At 36.3% G+C, this 23,940-nt stretch overlaps 1 protein-coding gene across 1 annotated transcript in view; it reads right to left on the bottom strand.

The window, feature by feature from the left end:
- LOC124154541 overlaps positions 1-23,940 on the bottom strand; it is a 57,269-nt gene that overhangs the window by 13,183 nt on the left and 20,146 nt on the right. Inside the window, exons 7-12 of the mRNA XM_046528342.1 lie at positions 14,352-14,463; positions 14,082-14,217; positions 13,849-14,000; positions 10,833-11,039; positions 10,375-10,515; positions 3,565-3,749 (exon numbers count right to left, since the gene is read on the bottom strand). Coding sequence (XP_046384298.1) covers positions 3,565-3,749; positions 10,375-10,515; positions 10,833-11,039; positions 13,849-14,000; positions 14,082-14,217; positions 14,352-14,463 — 933 coding nt within the window. The remainder of the gene's footprint in view (positions 1-3,564; positions 3,750-10,374; positions 10,516-10,832; positions 11,040-13,848; positions 14,001-14,081; positions 14,218-14,351; positions 14,464-23,940) is intronic.

Raw genomic sequence — 23,940 nt, 5'->3', positions numbered from 1 at the left:
CGATTGACGACTTCTGAAAACTCATTTAAATACGCGGTGGTTGACAACATATTTAGAGGCCAACTTGAGGATACTCTTTTGTATTATTCGTTACTTAAGTCATCAGACGAACCCGATCCCCATGCCGAGACCAAGGTACTTGAACTAGCAATTTGTTAAAAAATTTCTGAATTTCAAATTTGAAAAGTTTACCTTTTAGTTATATCCTTTAGTGTAATGTTTTGAGGTGTAGGCAAATGTTGAATAGGGTCTAGTCTACTTACCTTAAGTATTTCAAGATTGAAACGTAAGTTTTACTCGAGTAATCGGTCAAGAAAAGAGAAAGGGAGAGATGGAGGTATGCGCCCTCTACAGCATTGCAATGCATTAACAGAGGCGTTGTTGACATCGTGAATCGACGTGGTATGCTTGACGCGAGAGTGAGGTGGCCTCGACATTCAAGAAGTTGAAGGCGAAGTTCCTCCTGTTCTCAAGGCCCAAAATAAAACCGTTTACTCTCATGCTTTCTTCCATTATGAAACCATGCGGTAAGCTGATTTTGGCCTTCACCCCTTGGCATAATGCCATGGCAAAAACATTTCAATGCTCTCCCATCAAATAACGTCTGAAATTTCGGCGAACGTGCTGATGGGATCTGAGAAAGTACGCTGATTATTTTTAGATATTAATACCGCGTCCCAATCCTAACTCACCCATTAAGCTCTTCTACAATCATTTCTTAAAAAAAACTAATCAGTACCCACCCTTAATTCTCTGAGTGATGAAAAGCTTACTTTTTAAAATCTTTTATTGCATTTTGTACTTTTTTTTTGAAAATACTGTTTTTAAAATTTTTTTTGTATCATTTTTATTTTTTATTGTTTTGTCGCTGCGTTGCCATTCACTCATCACCGCGGAGATGAAATTTCAATATGAAAACCCATCGCGCGAAAATTCCGTAGAAAAATAAATCATTCGACTTGACCCGGTCATCACTGGGTTACCAAGTTTATCTCCGTATAGGTACAAGAAATATTTGTTGCAGAACCCGAAAGAACCCAGGTTTCGTAAAGCGTATTGTGGGTTAATTTTGGGACGAAAATAAAATGAAGCAGGGGTACTACTCGTCAGGCCACACCTTAAATACGTAGTAATAGGAAGCACATGGGATCCGGCACAGAAATATTAAAGCCGTGGACAGAATAAAATACAAAGGGAAGCTGGGGAATTATTCAAAGATTGCTGCGAGTGAGCGGACACCGTTACAAAGCTATTAGATGAATCGCGATGACTTGAGTCTTGGCGGCCAAATGTTAGGCTAAGTTTGCTGTTGTGGAAAAATAACTTTCGGAGTGACATGGAGAACATCACCTTTTGAAAATTATTTTAAAAAACATTTTAAAAAAGCATCACAAAAACTAGGACCCTGTGACGTCACGTGGAGTGGCATCGCATGGGCGCCAATCTGGACTTTTTCAAATGAGGTTAAAATTGACCATTGCCATTCGTCTTAACTGGGATTCCTAAAACCGAATAATGTGTATATTATAAATACACTAATTTTGGGTAAAGAATTGCAATGAATGCCATTCGTTTCCTCAGATGAAGGAAACTATCCTGTTGTTATATTTAAGTTTCATTTTTCACATAAACCACTCTAACTCCCCCAATGCATACGTATGGACAAAAATTTATTGCTTATGTAAAATGGCTGTCTGGGGTGAGTCACTAGACTCACGGCAATATCAAACGCGTCTTCGTCGCGGTCATGGGATCGTTAGTGATGCATGCGGCTTGAAATTTTGCGCGATTACTTCCGATGAAAACACGATGCTCAGGTATCAGATATTTGAAATATTGTTCTATTTTTCTCAAATTAACTAACTAAATTTCCGTACGGAAAAATGGTTTAAATAGTTCTCATTTGATACCGTTAATTTTAATTTTTTGGTTGGAATTTCGGTTTGGTCGATTACATGATTCACCGCTAAAAAGTAGAAAATAAAAATAAAATAAAGAATACTTAAGAAAACCTTCTTGTTCAAAAAATAGTACAAACTAAACTACACTAAAAAGGAAAAAAATATGCTTTAAATCATTAGGAGAGTAAAGTATGTGTGCTGATTAGGTTTGGATATTAATGCTGCGTGCCAATCCTTACTCATCTATCAGGCTCTTCTACACTTATTTTTAAATTCTAATTTCTCATAGTAAACCTAACCAGCACCCACGCTTTATTCTCTGAGTGCTGAAAAACTTATTTTTTTGCTTTTATGTGCATTTTACACGGTAAAGGCCGTTTTACATGGGGCACGGAATTGCGCAGGTTAGAGCTGCATTAATTTCTAAAATGGCGTGGAATTGCGCGCATGCATGAACGAAATTAGAACAGGGGCTATTTTGCCGTCTCGCATCCACGCATTCTCGCACGTGTTCAAGCAATTCACCGCTTTACACGACGCAATTTTCATTGCGCCTTCGCACGTACGTCAGATTGCGCAATTCCGTGTACCGTATAAAACGGCCTTTACACTGTTTTGGGAAATGCGTGGTTTTCAAATCGTTTTTATTTTATTTTTACTTTTCATTGCTTCGTCGCCACGTTACCATGCACTCGCTCAGCACTCATTATCGCCGTGCGGACATTTCTGAAAATCGATCACCATACGCACAAAGTGACAAGCTTCTAAGCTTCAATCAATCCTCTATTGGACGGACTGCGGACTCTCCTATGTACTTCCCTTGGTCTATACCAGCGGCGTAACAAGGCGTAGGCTTTGGGGGGGATGGGAGGGCGTGGGGAAGTGACCCTCCCCCCAGGCAACGGAGGTCAGCGGTCGGGATTCAGTGATTCGTCTTACTGCCATAGTATTGATAAATCATATTTAACTTTAACCAGATGCAGTTATTAAGTGTTAAAACTAGACAATAGTTTAATTTTTTTATTTCTCTGGGGGGATCTATCCCCCCAAAGTTACGCCTCTGCTCTACGTATACTATACTATATACTATATGGAGATATGAGAAGTCAAAGGGTACATGTGATTTTTTTCTCAACAGAGTTGGGTAAAGTTTATTGTTAGAATAAATGCACAAAAACTTGGTTGCCAAGGGATAAGAGTGAGTCTCTGTTCTGTGCTGACATCGAGTGGAAAAACAATTCGATGCCTAAATTCTAGCAACACGCATATCAAAATTTGGCCGGTTTGAAACAGTATCTCAAAAACAGTGTAATAGCATTAAAAAAATAAAATACAAGCAAATAACAACTCTTTGTTTGCCAATGAATGCTTATTTATCAGTTTTATGAACTTTTGGTTTTTAATTTCAGGGTACAATCAAAAATATTAATCGTTTTTTTCTCTCCTGAAAAGTTGCTATTTTTGAGATACGTGTTGTTAGAACTTACCTATCGAATTGCACTATCTAATATGTAATTAATCTCGTTTGCTTCCTATACCTAAATTCTGTACCTAAATCTGCATAGAAAATAGAAATCACTTATACCCCTTGGCTTCTCGCCCATTCATATGTATTAATCTTATAGTAAATGTTTTTGCTTTTTGACACTGTCGTCAACGTTACCACTATTTTGGCCTCTTGACTCTTCTTGAAGTACATTGGATGTAGACGGTACACATGCGCGTCTCCGGGTGACAAGTAATCCTCCAGCTCCAGGTGTCCGTAGGTCCCTCCGTGAATCGTAGTGGGTGGCCCTAGTCGCTTTGTCTTCTTCTGATCGCAGCTGTAAGATATCATCCTTCGAGGCACTGTGAAATAGAAAGGAAAAAATATACCGATAGAATGGCTGTCCCTTTTTCTTATTGACTATGGATACATTCTCTGTACGTCCGTGCTATTTTTTGTTGCGGAATGCTTTTAAAATGGGCACATCTTATAGTTATTGATGGAAATTTTATCCCATAGTGATTATTTAATTTTATACCAATTAAAATTTACAACAGAATTGGTAATATAATTTACATATTTATTTTCACTCTGAAAATGGACTTTATTCGGTGAGAAGACTATCTGATGTATAAGAAATACCTAGGCAGGTTCTAGTGATGGAAGAGGATGTTAATTGGCTAATGCTGAATTAACATATACAAATTATGTTTTTCCTGCATTGAATGAGGAAAAATATTCATCCCTAAATGAGAGCCTAAGGAACATATTTTTTGAAGGTATGCTATTAATATATTATGTTCGCATTGAGGCCATAGTTGAGCTTTCTGACAGTGTCATTACTATGTCAACGATTGAGTTTTGGACATTTATTCGACAAAAATACCTGGAAAAACATAGCATACTTGTGTCACCAGGTAATTACAAATCTGCATGCTTTCAAAGGAAATTTCCCAGGGATTATTTGCTAATGAGCAAAAAGTCACTAGTTTTCTCAAGTTTAAAATTTATGTCTGGCAAAGTTTTGAACAAGTTATATCAATGGATTATAATCAACAATTAGGGGTATCGTTGTAATACCGTAGTAGTCACGTGGCTTCGTAGTTGGTCTTCGCTATCGCATGCTATGCAGACTCGTTGAGCTATCTTGTTATCGCTACTCATGTGGCTGAAATGGCTGAGTACTGAGACAATACCCAAGTTTCATTCCAGCCGTCAACTCAGCCGGTGACGTACTTCCGAAAGCGTCGTTTCCATCCTATGACGGCGCCGCTGCGCAGTTGGCGAAATGTATAAATTGGATAGGAGGAAAGGGCGGGAAATTCTGGCGCATTTGACCCTCATAGGGACCCCATTTGACGCGGGAGCTCGTGTTCAAATGGCCATAACTGTCTGGGGGGAGGGAGAGAGTCTGTTTCCCTTTCATTTTTTTAAGGGAATAACAATTGACCGCGCCCCTCGTGACTCTTGTGTTTGAAGACCTTTCGTGTGACGTTAGCAGGCCGGAGTGTCGCGTTGGTGTGGGTCGCCTACAATTGGAGGCGTGGTCAGCGATTTAAGTCGCCAGTTGATCGGTGCTCTCTCTTGATTGGCCGCCGAGCCGCACCGTGCCCCCTTCCCGCCCCTTTCGGACGTCCGGCGACAGCCCAGACACGACATTATCCCCCCCTCATCCCCAGCCGACCCTTTCTCTTCTGGAGTTCCCTTCGCCAACATCCCTCCTCTTCCACTGGTAGTCAGCAGAGCAGATTTGCGTCCGCGCAAATGTAAGACGTCATCAGGAATCACGCGGAATGAATCCCGCTTACTAGTGACGGTTTTTCCTCCTCGTGCAGGCGCCAGGCCAGGGAGAGGGATAACTTCAGCGGGGGCTTCAACCTCCCCCCAATTTTTCCCCTATAGCGACTGTCTGCAATACATTCGTGACATAAATCCCAGAGGCATATATCCCCTGAATAAAAGCCCAACAAACTTGTTCAAGACACAATGCTAAAAATTCATTTGCTGAGAGCTGCTTGGTTTGAACTTGAAAATACACATTTTTTAAAGGGATCTCTGAAGACTCATCCTGCAGGCGATGCATCAAGAGTATATTCCAATATGAAGACTGGTGTGAATTTGTTAATCGGAAACTTTTAAATGATATTTTCCAAATCGAAGACGGAAGACATGAAGAACAACGATATAAGTCAAAGAGTCGGGAGAGTTAAGGTATATCCGGCCTGATAATGTTCATTGCTATCGTGCGATAAATGGAGGACACGGCCTAGAACTATGGTCATATACGCCGTGGGAGAAGGGTAGGGAAGGAAGAATGGGGGGAAACCCGGCGTAAGGATTAGCCAGCCCATAACGAAAGGCGCCGAGTGGACCGCGGATTAACGTTCCATCCGACGGACGGAGTGCTGCACATTAAATACAGTGGCGTAGCCAGGAATTTCGTTCGGGGGGGACCAAAACCCGGGGGGGAATTAAAAAAAAACGGGGAACTAAATAATGGGTTTTAAACTAATTTTAACTTTCCATAGTTGAAAATTTTCATTTGTTAAAGAAATATTTTGTAAATTCGTGATTTTTCAATATTTTGTTTTCTTTTATGCAGGAAAATAATTGTGTTTTTATATTTCGGGGGGGGGGGGGGTGTGGACCCCCCGGACCCCCTCTGGCTACGCCACTGATTAAGAGCCCTCGACACAGTACTCAAGAAGGAATCGGGTTTTCTGCGTAAAATATCCGTCTCAGACGGGATTTCAACCCAGGCCCACTAGGTAGAAAGCCAACACTATTGCCACCACTCCAGCCCGATCGCCTGATTTCCACTTTTTGCCGTATTTCCTCGGAATTAAGGACCACGCATGGCTTAAAAAACAACTAAGTACCTCGTTTCTATAACATTATACCTTATGCCCGCATTTTTTTTCAATGAGTACTCATTTATTTGTGTTAGTAAAGTAAGGGTTTAAGAACAGGAAGGAGTTTATGAGAGGATGATTACGTTAGAGTTAAAAAAAAATACTAGTGAAGAGTCAAAGAGGACTCTTGAGGACAGGCACGTAGCCAGAATGTGGCTTTTATGGAGGAATTTGGTGGTATGCGGGTTGCTTACACCGACAATTTCCTCTTAATTCTAACGCATTGGAAAACCTTACTTTTCATTTAATAAGGCCTAAAATTCTTTCATATAATGCTGAGAGTTAAATTCATTTCCTCTCTCGTCATCCATCCAAGGATTCCCAGACTTCTCGCCTACTCTGCTTAGAACTTCCACGTTTGATCTTCATCATTCTGCTATAACGCCAAATTTCGATAGTTTCTAGCCTTGATTTCTAAGCTGCTGACATGACCAATGGAATAATTATGATTTCCGCAAAATAATGATAAAACCAAGGGGCGCATATAAGTGGCGTGGGCACGAGGTAGGGCCCTCTTCCGATACGAGGAAAATACCGAAATAATTCAGTACCGTAGTCTGAATTAGTTTCATGAATCATAAGCGATTGCATGGGCGCGAAACTTAATGATACTACGTCAAAAACATTATTATTATTATTGTAAATTCAGACATAAAAATGTCATGGGGTGAGCATATGGAAGGAGGCCGAGGCCAAACCCCCCCCCCAGAATGAGATTATTTATACGCCGCTGATGCAACATATTTTTGTATTTTTTTTTGGATTATGGACGAAATCGGGCGCTTTTTGGAAATTTGGTAAATTGTTGAATCTAATTTGAATGTTTTAAGCCTGAATCGTCCGATAATGTTTGCCATCAATGAAAAAATAATCGCGTCATTCAGGATTTTTCCAAAAAAGAAAAATATAATCAGTATACAGATTGCCTCCTACATTATTTTAATATGCCTTCCGATGAATATGTTCTTCTTATATTGGTTAGTTGTTACTTCAGAGATAAATCTTTTGTTTGCTGTGTTAACGAAATAATCAAGCTACGTAAAATTTTCGTGAATTTTTATAAGCTTTTGAAGAACAGTAATTTTAATTTGTGCTTGCATGAGATATATTTTCAGTCTCCTTAAACTCCAAATAAATATTACCATATTTCATCGTTGTGTAACGAATCGTAAAACTTTTTAGTGATTATTCATCACCATCGTCATATGGGAAGTTATCCTAGAAAATGTTTCGACGCATCTCTACACTATGTAGCCCCTATTAAGTGCCGTTACATATTACCTTCTAAACTCCTCTTAAATTCTATTTCTTACGAATTTTCATTTGAGTGCTTGAATTGTGTATGTTGCTCATAAAAGACCGGCAGTATTGATGCTTGGTCCACCTTTAGCCGTCCATTATTCCTGCAATTTTACTTCGTTTAGTTCACATTGATTGAAAAGTCAGAAATTTCACATGGCCCGGAACCAAACCAAGTATTTTTAGTCCTATGCACTTTCCAGACATTTTAGCCTTGTGGAAAATGATATGAACATGATCTGTAATTCCTTTTTGAACGGTTATAAGACGTTTGTCGTTGATAAAAATTATAATACGTACTATTTATGCTACTTGTGCTCTTCACCATGGCTCCTCAAAGACCAGAGAATGTTGATATTTACTTCGCTCTCAGATCTCATTCTATTATCGTCTATGCATTCACCATCATAAGTCAGCAATCCTAAGATTGGTTTGACTCGGCGCTCCATTCCTCTCTCCTTTCCATAGCCTTTTCATAGGGACGTATTATATCCTTTAAAACCTGTCCTCCTATCAGCGCTGAGGTTGAGAAAAAAATTTAGGCGGTAGTCACTAAAAATTGCCAACAGCTGAACATGTATTTTACATCCGGCCGCAATTGAAATGTCTAACTCCAACCAGGGGCGGATCCAGGATTTATTTCTTGGGGGGGGCACAAGCAAGGCTGTCCAGGTGATCCAGGATTTTGATCTGGGAATATACCTCGTAATACAAAACAAACACAATGATAATGGGACCGTATTAAAATCTTACATATATTTCAAGGGTCTGGGGGGGGGGGGCACGTTCCGCCGTGCCCCCCTAGATCCGCCCATGACTCCAACTCTTATATTAGTTCCAAGTTGTGCCACGAGATAACTCTTTACAAGTAAATAATCATTTCCGATTTTTCTTCCTGAAATCCATTGAACAATTTACGGTAAGGCTCTTTTTTACAGATTTAAAAAGGTAGTTTAACCGGTACGCTTATAACGAGTTTGGTTTTTAGGGGGTACGCCGTACCGGTCCAACTACAGCACTGCCTGTAATGTAACTCATTCAGGGTCATTCCTTGCCCTTCTTCCCTTCCACCTGACCCTCTACGATTGTTTTCATCAGCTCATCATGTCTCGTAATGATGCCAACTAAATTTTCCCGTATTCTCCTTATGGTTTTTAGAAGACTTTTCTCACTCTTATTAGAATTTCCTCATTACTTTCTAGGCCGATCCATTTTATCTTCATCGTTCTTTGTTAGCACCACTTTTCGAATGCTCTCACTCTTTACAACATTATCTTGACGCTTTCGAGGCAAACTTCCTCTAACTCCCACAACGCTCAGAGTTGGTTGGGTGGCATATACCACAGGATACTGGAAAAATCACTCGTGTTTAGTTTCAAGCACGTATCTTTGATATCTGTACGATGTTTTAACAGATATAGCAAATATTCGTCACTGGTATTTAATTCACTTCTCGAATGGTCGGGGTTTTGTGGTTTTGCATTCACCGCAATTTACTATACACATAGCTCATGCTTGGCTTTAGGTATCCTTGTCAACAATAATTGAATATTTTCGTGGAAAACGGGCGGGTTTTGGGAACTAACACCTATGGAGACCAAGCCATATTAACTTGATCCGTTTTGATTAAAGTCCATCGGTGAAGATTCCAAGTAGGCTTCCGCGGAGATTATGATGATATCTGGTGATTTTTCCAGGTATTCTTCCGCGTTTATCCATTTTGTAGGACAATATTTCGCCAACTGGAACGTTACCCGGAAATACCCGGAAAAACTCCAGATATCATCCATCGGTGAATTTAAACTTCAGCATTATACATACGAAATTTTTAACATATTCAATGAAATTGTAATTTTTACGAAATGTAAAAATTGACGACAAATTAACTGTACAAGGAACCTTCCCACCCAAGCACCTGTTGAAGCGAATTTCGGGCTACATGCATGCTAACACAAGCATGCTCTTATTGAGGCGATAGTTTGTAGATGTTGATCAAACTTTAATTCCATACCGACCTGGTTTCATGACAGTTGTGCTTTCATCTGAGAATCAGCCATCATCAATTGCGTTCTAACAGTGGCGGATCTATGGGGGGAGGAGGGCAAAGGGGGCTATAGTTCCCCAACCCCAATGGGTCGAAACATACACTAGATAAAATCTAAATTTTTGGAGGTTTACCACTTTGTACAAAAATATTTTATTATATTTACCGGTAAATTTACTTACTATTATGAATCGATTTACAAATTATTCAAGATATTCAAATATTCAATCATCAATGACAAGGATACCTAAAGCAAAGCTATGTGTATAGTCAATTGTGGCGAATGCAAAACCACAAACCCCAGCCATTCGAGAAGTGAATTAAATACCAGTGATGCATGTTTGCTATATCTGTTAAAAACTTAGGGCATACTTGAGTCTTTTTTGTAAAATAATTAGCTGAAAACATCTGTTTTGAAAGCCTTGAAAGTCCCAAATTTCCAAAATTCCAGAACGCCCCTTCAGCTGGGAAGAATTCCCCACCCTCCCAGTTTGCCCCTTTCGGTTCGAACCTAGATCCACCACTGCATTTTAACTCAAGTTGGTTTCAAATCAAAGTGACCTATATCATAAATGTGTGCAACTGCTACCAAGTCAAGCCTGAAATAATTACTCATTTGAAAGGGGTTATGCGTCAAATGTCATTCATGCATGAATGCCTGAAAGATTTGTTGGTGGAATGAAATCAATGCGTGGCTGCTTGGTAAATCAGGAGTGGTTTAAAATATCTTACCCAGTCGGAGAGCTGAAAGCACCGATGGAACAACATCAGATGGACGACTACCCGTTGTCTTCACAAATTGTCCTCCTAGTTTTGAGAAAGGATCTTCGTCCCCTATAGCACTATCCACAGATGCAAATATCATGTGTACATCTGGAATAGGGGATAAAAGTTAGTAGATTGCAGGTTATTGAGAGTTGCTTCAGATTTACATTTAACCACTATTCAGTGAGATATGCATTTTAGAATGGATTACGCCTAAGATTGCAAAATAAATATTGCATGAGCCAACATTTTACATTTCTTCATGATGATTTTTTCAATGTACACCAAGGATACATGTGACTGCGAGCAAAGTTACTTGTTTCATTCAGTGCCATGAATTTTCAACTTTAACATTTTAATAATTGCATGAATTACCTCACTCTCCCTATGCAGCAATATTGCTCCAAGAATGACTGGTGACTTACCTGGGTTGTCTGCACGGAATTTGTCCGCAGCTTGCTTCATTCGCTCTAGATCTGCTCCAAGTATCAATGATCGATGTGCTAAAAAGACTACCACTTGAGGCCTTATACCTTTGATGATGTTTCTTATCCTATCATTTCTTTGCTTATCATTGATTTTCTCATTCAATTTTACCAAGTTAACTACTATATCCAAGCCTGGCAGTAGAACTGTGGAGAAGAAGTAAATCATAGATTACTTGACATCATGGAAATGTTCTTGAAAATACAAAAAAAATACTGACCAAGCATGATTGTTTAGTTGGTTTTGCTTGGAGCATGGATTCCAATCCCATATCTGACTTGCTGAGAATTATAAAAGTTTTTGAACTTCTGATAAACTCTGCACGTAACACATCAGTGGGAATATTATTTAACCAAAAGGCCTTATGTTATTAAAATTAGCATTGAAAATATTGTTACAAGTTGATGATTTGTTAGGGTGGTAACGTAGATTGGTTGTACTCAACTTAACACATGACTCATATGTATCACATTCTTTCTTTCTTCTACCATTTTTCAACTTCCTGCCACCTTGAAGATTAGATTAATGTTATATTACCTCATTGTTAACCCTAGTGGCAAAGCGTATAAAATACAAGTAGTAATTCGAGCCAATTGGCCTCTTCAAAACAACCTGGAAAATTGATAAGGGTGTGTAAAAAAAATATGTAACTGTATTAATTTTCCTCTCTGATCGGTTCATTATCAGTGATAGTTTTTCACAACAATTTTCCACAAAGATATTTTAATTCAGCCTTAATTTCAGTGATACTACATCACTTCAGGGTTATACGTACAGCTAATTTAAACATGTGCATTTTGAGGGAGGAAATGGGGGAATCTACGCAGACACCCTCAAAAATATGAATTAGCTGCATTTATCACCATTTGCACTCTGGAGATGATGTAGATTTGTATCCCAGGTGGAATTAAAATTTATTTTTGTTGGGAATTCCACCTTATTATATCAATACGGATGGATAGATTGATGGAGTATTTAATGAGGGACTCCCAAGACCAGTAGTTGAGGAGAGGTGCCCCATGAAAACCTTAAGAACAACCCAATTGGCCATATCTTGAGTCTGAATGGCCTGATGAAGACAATCATTGAGGCATTGTTAAGAATAGAAGAAGAGGGCCTGAAATGTAATACATGTATATGGAATAGTTACAGAGGGATGTGAGAGAATATAAATATTATATATGTACATAGATGTGAAATTATTAGGCGATTGGAGGATTAAGTGGAGAGTTGCACCTAACCAATCTTAGGATTGTTGACTAGTGAATTCCACTCAAATTAACTAGAATCTTCAAATTCGATACTATGTCATGAGTCTAAAATCAGCCTCATTGTAATTCCATGCCTTGTCTTGTCCTCTCTGAACTCCCAAGTATCCAACACATCTGAGCATAATACACTACTTGGAAATTGGTGTAAAATGCCATTTTTACCTGCTTTCAAAGAAACATAAATTGGATGTTTAAGTTTATACACAAAATAAATGTTTAACTGAAATCAACTCTGCTTTCTCAGTATAACAGATAACACTTTAGCTTAAACAGTGGTTAGTGTTAGCGAGCAATTCTTTCGTCATTCATTTGAGCATCCATAGGCATGATTATATTGTAACTTTGTGCCACCTTTGTGAAGACCCATTTTTGTCCCAGGATGGCCTATTTTGATGGACTGTAGGGAGTGAGGGGAGAGGTTGCAGGTGACCCATCTCTTTCCAGACTCCCAATGAAAACATTTCCTGCAGACCACACAGCCCAGTCACATAGACAGAGGTGGTTATGGGGCCTCAGCCCACCTGAAACGTTTTATTTTGCAGCGACTGCCTGTGATATATCTGCTCAGGAGACAACTGGCCCACAGACACCTATCCTCTGTTTAAGAACCCTGCAACCCTGTTTTAGTCATGATGCTAAAATTCATTCATTGAAAGCAACTTGTTTTCAACCTTGAAAGCGCAAATTTTGTTAGGAATCTTTTCTGAATTTGCTAGCTGGGGATGTGTTGAGAATATTTATAATTCAAATTCAACTGTATTTATCAGTGAAAAATTGCTCAAAGAATTTTTTTCTCTCAGAATTTCAGATTTATTTTGGTTATTGCTAATTAATGCTACCAGATCAAAAGTTTAAAATTTTTGAAAAATCAGGGAGATTTTTGGACCAAATGTACATCGAGTGAGACTAAGCCATGATAACTGCTGACATCTCAGGTGGTAGCAAAGTATGACTTTCACTTTCAGCATTATATAAATGAAATTTATCAAATCTATTATATGAAATGTATAGTTTTACTACAAATTCACAGCAAATTACCAGTTTAGACTATTAACATACCACCCGAGCCCTCCCCAAAGCAAGTTCCTAGCTATGTACTTGACTCATTACTATTTTCTTCCGTGACCCTTTTGCTCTCACTGCAATTTCGGTTTTCACTCCCAGAAGCTCAAGCCTGATTTTTGGAATTTACAGTTTATTTTTCTTTTTCAATATTTATAGCAAAAATCATTCTTGAAGTAAGACTAAAGACTCTTAAGAAATGTTGACTTGGTCGTCTGAGCATATCATTGTTTCAATAAAAATACATAAATTTGAACTTAAAAATAGAAATACATTTTTTAATGAGAAATAATTGAAAAAATACATTCACGAACACAGGGCCGAAATATTGGTTATCATGAGCATTTTAAGGCAAGAACCAAAAGCTGATATATGTATTGGCCATTTGAACATCCAAGGGTTGTGATAGAAAGTGAATAAGTATCTCTTTTTGGATTGGTTACCCTAATGACCTTGCCTTCCCCTTATCAGAGGAGCACTGTTTTTCTTATTTATCTTACTTATCACTTATCTATTTTGGACAACTTCCCTCACTTTCTCTTTTTCTCTACTCCCTACCATTCTGTGCATATAAATATTGGGAGCTTTTAACAGAGTTGTAAGGACATGCCTTGAGACTTACCTTTGTATGATGGTGAGACAATTTCATTCGTTATGTTCAACACAACCTGTGCGGTGCTCATGGCAAAGTCTGTTATCCATTTTGATGTACGGCCATTCATCACTGACATTCGACTACCGAAAAGGGACACGTCACATTCCTCTGCCAAATACCTACAGAAAAATCATAGAAATGTTATAGATTTCGTGAAAAATTGGTAAAAGGCCAACTTGAGTTTTTTACATCCCACTCACGCCATTAGGGTTGTAAGGTTATGGCCAATCCAACTTCCATCAGTCACTATATATAAATCTACATAAGGATACCCAGGAAGCTGCTCATCTCGACCATAATATCCATTGGCACAGTGTTGGTAGTCAATATCATGAGCTGTAAGAAAGTATTCCAAAAAAAAATAGGAGGATTTTAAGAAATTGGTGTATTCTAAATATTTATCTTTTCATTGAAAGTAAGTATAATATTTACAAATTGTATTTCAATATCTTCCTTTTTCTTTAACTTACTTAAATACCTCTCAAACTTCTGTACAGCAACCCGTACAAAGTCCTGCAGCAAGTTGATGTCATATTGTGCTGTTTGTACATTATCATAAAATATTTTGGCAAAGCTCATTGTCTGAAATAAAATACATCTATATAAATTTTTGGCATAAGAGCTGTCATATTATGAAATGATAAGATTGATTAAGCCTGTCATAACATTATGATAAGATAAGATTGGATCATCATCATCACTGGTCAACAATCCTAGGATTGGTTTGACGCAGCTCTCCACTCAGTTCTCCTATCAGCTAATCTTTTCACACCTACGTATTTCTTCTCTTTCACATCTCTCTTTACTTGTTCCATATATTTTGTTCGGGGTCTTCCTTTTCCATTCTTACCTTCCACTTGTCCTTCGACGATTGTCTTCATCAGGCCATCATGTCTCAAGATGTGGCCTATAAGGTTGTTCCGTCTTCTTATTAAGGTTTTCATGAGGCTTCTCTTCTCTCCTACCCTTCTTAGGACTTCCTCGTTACTAACTCGGTCGATCCATTTGATTTTCATCATTCTTCTGTAGCACCACATTTCGAAGGCCTCTCTATCCTTGCTTTCTTCGCTGCGGTCATTGTCCATGCCTCACTTCTGTATAGGAGCATACTCCAGATGTAGGTTCTTATAAATTGTTTCTTTACTTCCATATTTAAGTTTCCCGCTGTAAGCAGGTCTCTCTTTTGGTGGAATGCTCTCTTCGCCTGGGCTATTCTGCTGATAATTTCTTTCTTGCTTCTCCCGTCACTAGTTATCTTGCTTCCCAAATAACAGAATTCATCCACCTCTATCAGTTTTTGCCTCCCTATTTTAATGTTGGTCTTGACTTCTTCTCTTCTGCTGCATACTAAGTTCTTGGTTTTCTTCGTGCTTATTTTCAGTTGATATCTACTCATTACCCTACCCATATTAACCAAAATATTTTTCAAATCCTTCTCTGTTTCTGCTATAACGGCTATGTCATCGGCAAATCTTAGCATGCTAATTTTTTCTCCATGGATATTCACTCCCAATTCCTTTTCTTTGATTTCATTAATGGCTTTTTCAATGTAAACGTTGAAAATTACGGGTGACAATGTACAGCCTCGTCGCACTCCTTTCTTAATTCTTGCTTCTTCACAGCTGGGCCCTGATTTTATCACCGCTACTTGGTTTTTGTATAAACTGTGGATGATTCTTCTGTCATTATAAAGAACCCCGATTTCCTTTAGGATTCCGAGCATTGTGCTCCAATCCACGTTGTCAAATGCTTTCTCTAAGTCCACAAACGCCACGAAAGTTGGCTTGTTCTTTTCCATTCTCTTCTCTATGAGCAGTCTTAGGGCCAATATTGCTTCCCTTGTGACTTTATTTTTTCTGAATCCATATTGGTCCTCATCCAAGTACTCTTCTGCTTTTCGTTCTATTCTTCTATAGATGATCCTTGTCAGTATCTTTGACGCATGTGTAGTAAGGCTTATGGTCCTAAAATCTTCGCACTTCTCCGCTCTTTTCTTCTTAGGAATAGGGATTATAATGTTCCTCTCGAAATCCTTTGGTATCTCACCTGTCGTATACATTTCACTAATGATTTTGTATAGCTGGTTCAACGTCTTCTCTCCTGAATTTTTAATTAGTTCTGCAGGAATGTCATCAATGCCAGACGCTTTATTTATCCTGAGGTCTTTTACAGCCGCATCAAATTCCGATCTTAAAATTGGAGCTCCCATGTCATCGGCATCCACTTCCCTCTCGTTTTCGATAGCATTCGTTCTGAGGCGACTTCCTTTGTACAAATCTTCCAGATATTCCTTCCATCTCTTCCCTTTTTCTTCGTTTTCAATCAATAGTTCTCCGTTTTTGTCCCCAAGGGTATTACATCTTACATCCTTAAAGTGGTTCGTCACTATCCTACAGGCGGCCTCTACTTTTCCATGTTTAAGATTGTTTTGCACGTCTTCGCAAATGCTTTTCATCCACGTTTCTTTAGCCTTCCGCGCTTTACGACATATTTCGTTCCTTATTCTCTTGTAACGATTCTGTCCTTCCTCTGTTTTCGCAGCCTTGTATTTTCTTCTTTCTTCAATGAGATCTAATACTTCCTGCATGATCCATGGTTTTTTCATAAGATTGGATAAGCGTAGGATTACTTCAACCAGTTGACAGCCTAACTGTAATTATTATAGTGAGTGCAGAATAACTGCCTCTTGGTTATACTAAACACACATTGTGGCTTCTTTATTTCATGTATTTTATTTATTTTCGACTTCTCTATTAAAAGCACATAATTGCCTTTACAATGGGTTCGAACACTAACATTTCCAATATGGAAACATCCATGCCTTGGATAGGGACCACTCAAAAGAACCTTGGGGACCACCTACCTTGGTGGAGCTTGAACCCACGACCTTCAGCTTGGGAGGCTAGGACTTCCCTATTGGAAATTTCTTATAAGTCTTACAGAAATTCTTATAAGAATTCTGTAAGACTTATAGATATCTGTAAGTCTTACAGAATTCTGATAGGATTCTATAAGTCTTACAGAATTCTTATAGGATTCTATAAGTCTTACAGAAATTCTTATAGGATTCTATAAGTCTTACAGAAATTCTTATAAGAACTTTGCATTTCTTATAGCATTCTATAAGAATGTTGCGCAGGTCACATAACTTTCAGGTTTTTATCCGGCATGCATTTAAGTCACCGTAACTTATGTTGGCAATTTATAATTATTTAAGAAATTCTTATAAGATTTTTTTGGAAATAATGTATAACTCTTTGTTAAGTAATGTTCTGCTAATTTATTGGCGTTTTCAGCATGGTATTTGACATAAATGGTTCCAAGAAGTTGAGGCTTCTTCTTATGAGACTTGTTAATATATATCCCTAAGAGCACACGAAAAATTGTACACTTATAAAATCTGTCTGTTTCGAGTCTATAGATTACTTAACCGATGGAAGTTTGATATGGGCCATGAATAAGCACGATGTATACTACGATTGCATACGTTGCAGGATACGGTTGCCATGGAAACCTTGTTTGGTTGTTAGGTTGCTAGGTATTGCTTTTATATGTTAATCATTCACCATGTTTTTGTGTGACCTGTTTAATGAAATAAGTCGTGTGCTTCTAACAAAAATAAGGCATTGACCTCATTTGGTAAGTCTTACAAAACTGGCATTCCTAAAATCATGTCACCTTAAACAAACAGTTTCGTAGAATTTTAAACTTTTCATCGTTAATTTAGATAGACTTGTATATTTTTCAGATTGTGACATATCTAATATAAGTGGAAGTTTTAATGAAAACAGTGTTTCAATGGACAAAGTGAGTGATTTAGTCGTCTCTGGAGAGAATGAATTTGTATGAGTAAACCTAAATAACATCTGCACAATTATTATTTTATGAAAAATACATCAACTATTATTCTCAATCAGTGTTTCTGGGATTCCTATTAATTTCCCTAAATCTTGCAATTATTGTTAGCCATATTCTACATATCCTTTTCTCCAAAATGGCATCAAATTCCATTTTGCTTTGCTTATTTCTTTCATTATCTATCCAAATCTGCATGCCCCTATGAAAAAATTGTATAAACCTGTTTCAAAATTTTATACAATTTATACAATTACCATGGTAATTGTATAAATTGTATAAAATTTTGAAACAGGTTTATACAATTTTTTCATAGGGGTGTAGAGGTCTCATTCTCTCTGGTATCTTAAATAAACATTGCTCATATGCATTTGATTTATCAAATTTTACTCTTCCTTCCCATATAATTTCTTGAAGTACCTATCGCCAGTGGAACTTGAATTTTATTTCATTTGCTTCTTCAATTTTCCAGGTTAAATCATATTCCATATTGCAATTCCTGTATCTTTCATTGCCTAATGATTGCCAAAGTTGTATTCAATTATCAGTATATCATTCTAGGCTATCGTTGGTTTCATTGATTTTAGTTTCTTTTAGCATGTGGGGACATTAACCCTATACAGAACCCATGCCCTGAAAGACCTCTATGGTATCTCGCCTTGCCTGGCCAGCCAGGTGAACTTTACAGGGCTTCAATGTCCTTTTTGATGTACACTGATGATAGACATCTACATTTGGTTCATGGGAAATCATTAGGTTTGTTGTATAAGATATAGGCGTCTACATTTGGATTGAATTAGGTATAGTGCTAACTTTGTACTCTCAGTAGGGATGTAAATCTTATGTAGGTTTTTATAGAAGTTTGCGCAAGTGTTTTAAGCATGTTGATATAATATTTATAATAAATATTTCCATCAGAAAATTTGTTATAAATATCATTTTGTAACTGATAGTTAGAAGAAATATTCTTTTAAGAAAAATTCTTATAAGAAATTTTCTTATAAGAAATATGCCCAATTTCTGATAAGAAATTTTCTTATAGAAAAATTCTTACAAGAAATTTTCTTATAAGAAATATGCCCAATTTCTGATAAGAAATTTTCTTATAGAAAAATTCTTATAAGAAATTTTCTTATAAGAAATATGTCCAATTTCTGATAAGAAATTTTCTTATAAGAAATTTCCAATAGGGTTTACCCTACAGCCACAGAGGTTTTATACAAAAGGCTCAATTTCATGAAAATGATGTGAGGAACATGGTAAGATTATTTGTTGAAATTATTTTCTCATTGGGTCTCATGGACTCCTACTAATCATGCGTCAGTTGCAACTGATGTGTTAGGAAGGGAGTTTTAAAATGTTTTTAGTTACTAGGTGGCTTGGAGACCTCTCTGTATAGGTGTTTATTTTGTCATTATCTATTCACCTGTTCCACTAACTTTGACTTCAAACCTCGCCACTTGAAGTGGTAGGTGAAGGGTGGGGTGAGTGGGGGGAGGGGGTTAATGGAGTGAAATGGTTCGGAGCACACTAATTTCGCCTTCAATATGTTTAAAGAGATCAATGCTAGATCGTACGAGGCTTGTATGTCTGTTATAGTGTTATTTATTACTTTGAAATTTTATAATTAGCTGGTTTAGGTTCATTAGGTACATTGTGCATTTCACATACCAATTGTGCCTGACCAAAAGTTATTGCTGTGATTTTGTCCAATACCCTATTGGAAATTTCTTATAAGAAAATTTCTTATCAGAAATTGGACATATTTCTTATAAGAAAATTTCTTATAAGAATTTTTCTATAAGAAAATTTCTTATCAGAAATTGGGCATATTTCTTATAAGAAAATTTCTTGTAAGAATTTTTCTATAAGAAAATTTCTTATCAGAAATTGGGCATATTTCTTATAAGAAAATTTCTTATAAGAATTTTTCTTAAAAGAATATTTCTTCTAACTATCAGTTACAAAATGATATTTATAACAAATTTTCTGATGGAAATATTTATTATAAATATTATATCAACATGCTTAAAACACTTGCGCAAACTTCTATAAAAACCTACATAAGATTTACATCCCTACTGAGAGTACAAAGTTAGCACTATACCTAATTCAATCCAAATGTAGACGCCTATATCTTATACAGCAAACCTAATGATTTCCCATGAACCAAATGTAGATTTCTATCATCAGTGTACATCAAAAAGGACATTGAAGCCCTGTAAAATTTACCTGGCTGGCCAGACAAGGCGAGATACCATAGAGGTCTTTCAGGGCATGGGTTCTGTATGGGGTTAATGTCCCCACATGCTAAATGAAACTAAAATCAATGAAACCAACGATAGCCTAGAATGATATACTGATAATTCCCTATTGGAAATTTCTTATAAGAAAATTTCCTATCAGAAATTGGGCATTTTTCTTATAAGAAAATTTCTTATAAGAATTCTTCTTATAAGAAAATTTCTTATAAGAATTTTTCTATAAGAAAATTTCTTATCAGAAATTGGGCATTTTTCTTATAAGAAAATTTCTTATAAGAAAATTTCTCATAAAAAGTATCAATTACAAAATGTTATTTATTAGAAATTTTCTCATGGAAATATTTATTATAAATATCATATCATCATGCTTAAAATACTTGTGCAAACTTCTATAAAAAGCTACATGAGATTTACATCCCTCCTGAGAGTACAAAGTTAGCATTATACCTAATTTTTTCCAAATGTAGGTGCCTATATCTGGTACACAGCAAACCTAATGATTTCCCATGTACCAAATGTAATGTCTATCTTTAGTGTGCATCAAGCAAGGATATTCAAGTTCTGTAAAGTTCACCTGACTCGCCAGACAATGCGAGATACCATAGAGGTCCTTCAGGTCATGGGTTCTGCATAGGGTTAACGCCCCCCACATTTTAAAACAAACTATAAAAGCAATGAAACCAACGATATCCTGGAATGATGGACTGATAATAGAATATGGCTTTATGGCAATCACTACGCAATGAAATATGTATATAGGAATTGCAATATGGAATGATTTAACCTGGAAAATTGAAGAAGCAAATGAAATAAAATTCAAGTTCGACTTGGGATACTTCAAGAAATTATTTGGGAAGGAAAAGGAAAAATTGATAAATCAAATACATAGGAGAAATGTTTATTTAAGATACCAGAGAGAATGACCTCTACATGCAGATTTGAATAGATAATGAAATAAATAAATAAAGTAAAATGGAATTTGATGCCATTTGGAGAAAAGGATAGGTAGAATATGGCTAACAATTAGTGCAAGATTTAGGGAAATTAATAAGAATCCCAGAAACACTGATTGAGAATAATAGTTGATGTATTTTCCATAAAATAATAATTGTGCAGGTTATTTACTCATACAAATTCATTCTCATTCTCTTCAGAGACGACTAAATCACTCACTTTGTCCATTGAAACACTGTTTTCATTAAAACTTCCACTTATATTAGATATGTCACAATCTGAAAAATATACATGTCTATCTAAATTAATGATGAAAAGTTTAAAATTCCACGAAACTGTCTGTTTAAGGTAACATGATTTTAGGAATGCCAGTTTTGAAAGACTTACCAAATGAGGTCAATGCCTTATTTTTGTTAGAAGCACACGACTTATTTCATTAAACAGGTCACACAAAAACATGGTGAATGATTAACATATAAAAGCAATACCTAGCAACCTAACAACCAAACAAGGTTTCCATGGCAACCATATCCTGCAACGTATGCAATCGTAGTATACATCGTGGTTATTCATGGCCCATATCAAACTTCCATCGGTTAAGTAATCTGTAGACTCGAAACAGACAGATTTTATAAGTGTACAATTTTTCGTGTGCTCTTAGGGATATATATTAACAAGTCTCATAAGAAGAAGCCTCAACTTCTTGGAACCATTTATGTCAAATACCATGCTGAAAACGCCAATAAATTAGCAGAACATTACTTAACAAAGAGTTACACATTATTTCCAAAAAAAATCTTATAAGAATTTCTTAAATAATTATAAATTGCCAACATAAGTTATGGTGACTTAAATGCATGCCGGATAAAAACCTGAAAGTTATGTGACCTGCGCAACATTCTTATAGAATTCTATAAGAAATGCAAAGTTCTTATAAGAATTTCTGTAAGACTTATAGAATCCTATAAGAATTTCTGTAAGACTTATAGAATCCTATAAGAATTCTGTAAGACTTATAGAATCCTATCAGAATTCTGTAAGACTTATAGATATCTATAAGTCTTACAGAATTCTTATAAGAATTTCTGTAAGACTTATAAGAAATTTCCAATAGGGAGGTGGCATTTGTAATTGATGCCCGAGCCCCTAGATAATAAATTTTTATTACAAGAGACAGTATTTACAATATCCAAATCTATGAATGTCTCAGTAGCTATGAGATATCAAAGGAATTTTGATGTGTCAGAGTGAAAAAGATGCATTTCACTTGATTATAGCTGATGCCATAGCTGACGCATTGTAAATCACACTATCAGTTTTATTCACAGCATCAACTTATTAAGTCAAAATTTTTGTGCTAGAGATGTAAAAACCATGTATATAAGAGACATTGCCGTCAAGTGACAACCTAAATTAGAAAAAGCAGGACTTAGCCCTATTGGAAATTTCTTATAAGAAAATTTCTTATCAGAAATTGGACATATTTCTTATAAGAAAATTTCTTATAAGAATTTTTCTATAAGAAAATTTCTTATCAGAAATTGGGCATATTTCTTATAAGAAAATTTCTTGTAAGAATTTTTCTATAAGAAAATTTCTTATCAGAAATTGGGCATATTTCTTATAAGAAAATTTCTTATAAGAATTTTTCTTAAAAGAATATTTCTTCTAACTATCAGTTACAAAATGATATTTATAACAAATTTTCTGATGGAAATATTTATTATAAATATTATATCAACATGCTTAAAACACTTGCGCAAACTTCTATAAAAACCTACATAAGATTTACATCCCTACTGAGAGTACAAAGTTAGCACTATACCTAATTCAATCCAAATGTAGACGCCTATATCTTATACAACAAACCTAATGATTTCCCATGAACCAAATGTAGATGTCTATCATCAGTGTACATCAAAAAGGACATTGAAGCCCTGTAAAGTTCACCTGGCTGGCCAGGCAAGGCGAGATACCATAGAGGTCTTTCAGGGCATGGGTTCTGTATAGGGTTAATGTCCCCACATGCTAAAAGAAACTAAAATCAATGAAACCAACGATAGCCTAGAATGATATACTGATAATTGAATACAACTTTGGCAATCATTAGGCAATGAAAGATACAGGAATTGCAATATGGAATATGATTTAACCTGGAAAATTGAAGAAGCAAATGAAATAAAATTCAAGTTCCACTGGCGATAGGTACTTCAAGAAATTATATGGGAAGGAAGAGTAAAATTTGATAAATCAAATGCATATGAGCAATGTTTATTTAAGATACCAGAGAGAATGAGACCTCTACACCCCTATGAAAAAATTGTATAAACCTGTTTCAAAATTTTATACAATTTATACAATTACCATGGTAATTGTATAAATTGTATAAAATTTTGAAACAGGTTTATACAATTTTTTCATAGGGGCATGCAGATTTGGATAGATAATGAAAGAAATAAGCAAAGCAAAATGGAATTTGATGCCATTTTGGAGAAAAGGATATGTAGAATATGGCTAACAATAATTGCAAGATTTAGGGAAATTAATAGGAATCCCAGAAACACTGATTGAGAATAATAGTTGATGTATTTTTCATAAAATAATAATTGTGCAGATGTTATTTAGGTTTACTCATACAAATTCATTCTCTCCAGAGACGACTAAATCACTCACTTTGTCCATTGAAACACTGTTTTCATTAAAACTTCCACTTATATTAGATATGTCACAATCTGAAAAATATACAAGTCTATCTAAATTAACGATGAAAAGTTTAAAATTCTACGAAACTGTTTGTTTAAGGTGACATGATTTTAGGAATGCCAGTTTTGTAAGACTTACCAAATGAGGTCAATGCCTTATTTTTGTTAGAAGCACACGACTTATTTCATTAAACAGGTCACACAAAAACATGGTGAATGATTAACATATAAAAGCAATACCTAGCAACCTAACAACCAAACAAGGTTTCCATGGCAACCGTATC

This window comes from Ischnura elegans, chromosome 2 (genome assembly GCF_921293095.1).
Source record: "Ischnura elegans chromosome 2, ioIscEleg1.1, whole genome shotgun sequence".
Taxonomy (NCBI): domain Eukaryota; kingdom Metazoa; phylum Arthropoda; class Insecta; order Odonata; family Coenagrionidae; genus Ischnura; species Ischnura elegans.
Note: the sequence above shows the minus strand (reverse complement) of the source record. Positions and strands in the feature narration are given on the sequence as shown.